The sequence below is a fragment of the Gastrolobium bilobum genome, unplaced genomic scaffold (assembly GCF_033153095.1).
Source record: "Gastrolobium bilobum isolate Gb01-03AN ecotype WA unplaced genomic scaffold, APGP_CSIRO_Gbil_v1 utg12879, whole genome shotgun sequence".
Classification (NCBI taxonomy): Eukaryota; Viridiplantae; Streptophyta; class Magnoliopsida; order Fabales; family Fabaceae; genus Gastrolobium; species Gastrolobium bilobum.
Genome location: NW_026896657.1, coordinates 167,935 through 175,395, shown reverse-complemented (window position 1 = coordinate 175,395; position 7,461 = coordinate 167,935). Strand labels below are relative to the sequence as shown.

Sequence of the window (7,461 nt, the reverse complement as noted above, 5' to 3'; positions counted from 1 at the left end):
GTAAAATTTATACATTTTGTAAGTAACAAGATTCGAAATTGAGTTTCCTTGTTTGAGGATTGAAAGGCTTACCACCGGATTACTTTTATTTATTGGACATAATATTTATAGTTTAATTTATTATTTCAAAATTCAGTTAAACCAATGACCTAGTACCTCGATCGAGTCGAGTTTTAAAACATTGGTTTTATGATTTTTGTATTAAGCATATCAATGTTTTGAACTTTGGAATAAGCTAAGGTGACGTTTGGTAGAGGATAATTTATTTTTTTACCGGAGAACCATAATGTTCAAGAATATGGTGGGAAAGCCATTTTGTCGTGAATGTTATTAAAATATTATTTGGTAGGCCAAAATATTATCGAAATTTTGACCCCAAAAAAAGTATGAATTTTTTCAACCCATGGGATTCCAAGAATACCACCAAATTCTTGAAAAAAAATTCAAAATAAAATTTCGGAAAAATAAAATTTCCGAATTTTTTTTCAGAAACCTTGTACCATATGTGGATAAGTAGGATTATCACTGTTACTTTTATGGGGATATCAAAACATTTCCCCTTCCAAACTCCCCTTAAATAAATAGTTATGTTGCACCGACACGAGATACGATATGACATTCTGACACGTTAATTCTAAAAAACGTTAAATTTTGACACGTTAGTTAGGACACGTTTTGATATTATATAATATTTTTTATTTTAATTTATGTAGTGTATATTATATTGAGAGTAAACACACTCTTTTTAGTCCCTGTCAATATCTACGAAGTCCTTTTTAGTCCCTGGCAATAAAAAAGGACCACATTGGTCCATGAAATTACAAACAAAGGGGCCATGTTAGTCCTTATGTCAACTCCCAAATATGTAGAATGACCCTTTTCTTGTACTTTCAGGGACCAATTTGGTCCTTTTTTATTGCTAGGGACTGAAAAGGACTTCGTAGATATTTTTAGGGACTAAAAAGGGGGTTTACTGTTATATTTAATATTCAATAATTTAACAAAAAAATAAATCTAAACTTATAGTACCCATAAATTTTGTAAAGAAACATAAGATATCTCAAATGTTTATATTAAATTCAATAAAATCGTAACCATAATCTAACGAATTTAATAGTTGGAACTCAAAATGCAACGCAACGTAACCTTTGAACTTTTTTTGAGTATTTGCAATAAGTATTGGAGTGTCGGAAAGTATCAGAGTGTGGGAAAGTATCGGTTCTTCATAAATAGATAGCATTTCAGTGTTATATGGAAAAAGAAGAAGAAGCTGGTTTTATGATTTTTGTATTAAGCATATCAATGTTTTGAACTTTGGAATAAGCTAAATAAATAGCAGTTCGCAGTTATATGAAAAAAAAAGGAGGGCAAAAAAGTTAGTCGTCAAATTAGAACTAGAGAACGCAATAATTAGTGGTTAATTACGGTTTCTATAAACCGCTTGAACACGTTGCATTAATCTACTAGAAAATAATAAACAAAATAATTAGTTACCTATTTTAAAAGAGAATTTTATAAAACAACGTATTGCTGCATTAACTTAAAAAACAAAATATATATTAAACAAGAGGAAATTGTTTTGCCCTTTATTTTACAAAAATTTATAAAACAGATTTAACAAATACCTGCTTTTATACAAGCATAATGAGTCTATTGATTAGCAATACCTTCATATCTATCTCTACTTTTTATATTTTGTTAAAAATAAAAATAAATTATTTGAAATAAATTGTTACTATATAATAATATTGTTTTGTCAAGATGCAAAAATAAAAATAATAAAATATTGAAGCAATTTAAAATTATGTGACAAAGTTTATTGTGTTTTTCTCCTTCTCCCTCCCTTTCTTAAGGTCTCTTCACACATTTTAATAATAGGAATAATTCTCTGTGTAATTAGAGATCTCTTTCTATAGTCCAGGATCACCTGGTCCTTGTGTTATATATGGGAGCAAAATGAGAATTTTAATAAAAAGGCAAAGATAAAATAGTCACTTGATATGAGAGGGACTATGATTTGTTTAAATGATCCTGACCATTTAAAAAATTCCGGTGTAATTGATACTGTAGCTTAAAGTGATATTTGTACATGAAATTCAAGTTGCCAACTTAGTCATAACTTAAGATTTGAAGTGTAATTTTATTACATGTTCGAATATTGTTTAAAAAAGTTGTAAATGCATTTATAAATTTTTTACATTTAGATGTAAATCTTTATATAATTAACTACTAACAAAAATTAACAAGCAGGGTAAAACATGATCAGAACCACCCATGAAGGCCTCCCAAAAGAGAGAAGGCCGCGGGAAAAACAAGGAGCCATGCTTGGTATTTGGGAAGAGCATTCGCATAGCTTACCGTCTTGAAAATAAGCTAATATTTTTAAAGTTAAAGTAAATAATTAAATCTTCTAGCTACGTTTAATTTGTACTTTGAATCTTATAAATTTCTTATATCGGTTCATGTACTTTAGTTTATTTAAATTTTTTTTTTGTCATCAATTTATTAATCTTTATATTTTTCACATATTTAAAATTTTATAATTTTGTTCATTACAGTATTTATTTTATTTTTATGAAAGATTAATCTTTATAATTTCTAATTATCAGAGTGTTGGTTCTTAAAAAATTCATAATCTAAATAAATAAAATTATAAGAACTTATACGAAAAAATTTATAAAATCCAACTTTTAAATTTTATAAAATTTTATAGACTAATTATTTGTTTTAACTTATTTTAACATTTCCGGGCAAAAAAATTTAAAATTATTGTATTTTAACTAAATAATTACGCATTTATTGCAGTTTTGAAAATAATTACGGATCTATTGCAAATGTGACACCTTTTTTGGGCGTTACATGTGACGCCTCATTTAGGCGTCTCTCTCCTAAGGGAAGACGCCCCAATGGGGCATCTCTCACCTAAGGTTGACACGTGTCATTTTTTTTCTAAAAATAATAATAATTTAATCATAAAATTTTTGAAGGCCATAACTTTTGACTCGGGTATCCAATTCAGGTAATTCTTTTTTTGATTCCACATAACTTTTCAAGATCTACGCAATGACATCTCATTTGATATATTTTATTTCTTATAAACATAATTTAAATTAGGTAATTCTTCTTCCTTAGAGATTTAAAATATTTATTTAATTATTTCCTTTATTAATACAGTTTTTCAAATTGATTTTTTAGTTTAAATCACAAATCAAATCTTTATTTTATTTTCCTTATTAATAATAATTGTTACTTTTAATTTAAATCACAAACTAAATTTTTTTATAATAAAAAAAAATTTAAATTAAATCACACATCAAATCTTGATTTATTTTTTATAGTAAATCACAAACGCAGAACTCAAAGGCTTCTGAGTTTAAAAATGTGACATGTGTCAACACTTGACACGTCACCAATCATGTCTAAATTAGGTTTCAATCAAGAGACAATCATGCCTAATTTAGGTAATTTTATTTTTGAAAAACATTCATAAGCCATCATTAATTTCAGACCACGAATAATAATCCAGAAGCTTATAGCATTAATCATTAATTTCAAAAATAATATTCTTCTTCCTTAGAGATTTAGAATATTTATTTAATTATTTTCTTTATTTCAACATATTTTTCAAATTGATTTTTTAGTTTAAATCACAAATCAAATCTTTATTTTGTTTTCCTTATTAATAATAATTTTTTGTAATTTTAATTTAAATCACAAACCAAATTTTAATAAAAAAAAGTATTATAAAACAAATTAAATCACAAATCAAAATTTTATTTTTTATTTTTTATTAAATCACAAACCTAGAACTCAGAGGCTTTTTGGTTTAACCGCTCTTATTATACCATTCTTGCAAATTAAAATTGTATTTGTGAGAAATAAAATATATCAAATGAGATGTCATTGCGTAGATCTCGAAAAGTTATGTGGAATCAAAAAAAGAATTACCTGAATTGGATACCCGAGTCAAAAGTTATGGCCTTCAGAAGTTTTATGATTAAATTATTATTATTTTTAGAAAAAAAAAAATGACATGTGTCAACCTTAGGTGAGAGACGCTTCATTGGAGCGTTTTCCCTCATGTGAGAGATGCCTAAATGAGGCGTCACATGTGACGCCCAAAAAAAGCGTCACATTGTAAAATAGATCCGTAATTATTTCTAAAACTGCAATAAATACGTAATTATTTAATTAAAATACAATAATTAAATTTTTTTCCAACATCTCAGTTCAAATTTTGAAAGGTCGATAACAGGAGGGAAGCTCGAGAATGCCAACATTGTTATAGAACAAGCTCAAACATTAGCCATAATAATACAATAATATATAGATATATTACATCTTACATTTTTATAAATTAAATTTACCAAAAATATCTATACAAATACAATCATATCTATAAATTAAATTTACCAAAAATATCTATACAAATACAATCATATCTATTTATTTATTATTCATTTTGCTCTGACAGCATGTGTCATATGACTTTCTCAAATCTTAACTTTATGCATGTGGCGTAAAAGACGGCCAAAATAGCCAAAACAATGAAGTCACTGGGCAAGCAGACAGAACAGAACCATTGTTCCGTAGCTATTATGTTATCGTATTAAGCAAAGATGTCGCAAAATATCGTAACACGTTTAAGTCATTTGGTTGGGAATAGTGGGCCAAAAAAGTGCATCACAGGCCATGTCAAAATAACAGTTGCTTTAAAATTTTGTTTTAATTTGTTTGTTATTTTAAGAAATTAAAAAGATAATAATAATTTCTTAATTTAATTTTTTTTAAAATTTAAGAATGTTTAATAATTTTCTTAATTTTTATATAAAATTTTAAACCAGCGTTGTTTTAAAATGGAGTGAATAGATACTAGTTAGCAACAAGGTTTTTTTTTTTTTTTTTAATCTAAAAGATAGTTTGAAGTTGTCTAAAAACATGTTTAGTTTATATTTTACAAATTTGAAATATAAAATATTGTTTAAAGATAATTAAATTATAGTTTTACTAACAACTTGTAATCCAAAGATACTATGAATAAGCACGGTCAGAATCATATAATATGATATAATATGAATATAATATCTACATGATATTAAAAAAAAGAGATATGTATGTAGATAAATTAAATAGATGTGAAATGGTCTTGTACAAATTCAAAATTAAATTTAGTGATACAAAAATATGACACTTAGTATTTTTGCGTAGTTTAATAATTTTATACATCAATCTAACCTTTGAATTATACTTATTTATTATTGTGTTAAATCTTTTAAAATTAAACAATAATAAAAATATAATCAAATAATTTTATATATTTCAAAAAAATAAAATATGTTAAACTTTATGTATATTAATAAAGTATTAAATAATATTGTATTGGTATAATATTTTATAAATATGATTTATATGATAAGAATTTTTAATCCAATTATAAATTTTGAGATAAGATTATCAAGTGAAAAGATATTAAATAGTGTAAGAGTGATTATGATTTAATTTAAAAGTGGGTAAACTGATCAATCATGTATATTAATATATTTGGCGGTGAACGAGTGATGAGTACGTATGATGCGATTAATCTCAAATCTGGAACATTTTCGTTTAGGACTCACAAGTGACAAGTCCCCTAGTAACGTAAGGTGCAGAAAAGAAAGAAAATTAAACGTCAAATTGGATTGACATAAATAACCTAAAAACTTAAATGGGTTATATTAATATATATATATATATATATATATATATATATATATATATATATATATATATATTATATGTTTTTATTACATTTTGTTATAAAAAAGTTTATTAATCTTGGGGGATGAATTGTGCATGGAGTCGTTTATATGTTAAAAAATTATATAATATTTAATTATTTATTAATAGATTGAGAGTTGAGATCATTGACTTATCACTTAAACTTTGAGATATGATACAAAAAAATTAATTCAACATGAAATTTTAAAAAGAGAGATTATACTTATAAACTAATTTTTCTTATAAGTTATAACCTTTCACATTAAAATCAAATCAACATTGACGTTATTTTATAATATTTATTTTGAATTTGATTTAATGATAAAGATAAATCTAAATAAAAATAGATTATAAGTATAATCTTTCTCAATTTTTTTTTTTGGTGAAAAATCTTTCTCAATTTTAAATTATTAGTAACAACACAAATTATATCTATATAACACATGTCACTATTCATCCTTAGCTTTGAACATATCGTTTGGTACACGGATTTTTCTCGGATTCTCGGGAAACTAAAATTTTTAAAATTTTAAAATTTCAAATATTATCGTAAACTGAATGTAAAAATCATATTTTTAAAAATCGAGATTCCAGGACAAATAAAAATTTCTCCTGTACCAAACGCCTGGGGTCAAGCAGTTTTACTAGAAGCGCTCCCTCTTGAAGGAAAATATCTAAAATACTCTTGTTGCATCCATTTTTTCATTCATCCATCTCTAATAAAAATTTAACATATATCAACACTGACATGACAATATGTCAGGTGAAGATAAGAGAAAAAAAATCAAGATAGACGTTAGCGGCTATCTTATTAAATACATGTGTCTCGTTTTGAATGACAATAATACCCATAACAGAGTGCTCCCGTGATACTAAAAATGTGCTCTTTGAAGACATTGGTGGGCGAGTATCCTCTCAAGCTCAATAGGGGTGCAAGGAATGGTTAGTGCGCCATCATATGCATGATCAAAGCCATACTCTTGTTCTGCTTCCTCTAATAGCTTCAAAAATGTTGGGTTGCTTAAACAGCTTAATGGCATCACGAATCTCTTTGGTTCCTCCCCACTCTCAGCGATAACAGCAAAATGTCCTTGCTTCACATCCTCTGGCACATTGCTTGAATCACTTTTATTTTTTCTTCCCAGTAAGAGCCTCTTTTGGAGCTTCTCCACCACAAACTTGAGCTTCACAATTCCACCTTCACCCTTCTTTTTGCTGCTAATAATTCTGATACTGAGCTTGGCCATATCACAAGTAAATATTGTTATACCTAGTACTCGAAATTAACTGTGTCTGCTAAGCTAGAAGCTAGTGTTTGTTTATGAGCTTGGTCGAGTGTTTGAGCCATTTACCATTCTTATATGTATATATATATATGTGCTGCTGATCAAAAGGGTCATGCATGGATAAGTATCTTAAGATATTATTTGGATATTAATGACAAAACATGAAAGATAAAGATGGTCGGAGAGACCAGTGCATGTGGGTGCATTAACTTCGAACTTTCATATCATGAAACGTCTCTTTTCGCTACTCATGTCTGCCCCAACTCCATAATTATTAATGATACTTTGCATTACTCCCTCATTATCGAGAATGGATTACTTTTTGTGTTTATGTTTCATTTTATAAACATTAAATTTATGTAAAGCTAATAGATAAACACAATTTTTAGATCAACATGATTCCTTTCCCTTGTTAACT

General features: G+C 26.7%; 1 protein-coding gene across 1 annotated transcript; it reads right to left on the bottom strand.

Annotated features, from left to right (window-relative positions):
• Positions 1–6,629: 6,629 nt before the first annotated feature.
• On the bottom strand, positions 6,630–7,004 carry LOC133301321 (auxin-induced protein X15). The gene has a single exon (XM_061500949.1). It carries the CDS (start codon positions 7,002–7,004, stop codon positions 6,630–6,632), a length of 375 nt encoding a protein of 124 aa, XP_061356933.1.
• Between the last annotated feature and the right edge of the window lie 457 nt (positions 7,005–7,461).

What these genes read in the sequence shown, in the direction of transcription:
- LOC133301321 (XM_061500949.1), bottom strand. Translation starts at nt 7,004, where the DNA reads ATGGCCAAGCTCAGTATCAGAATTATTAGCAGCAAAAAGAAGGGTGAA.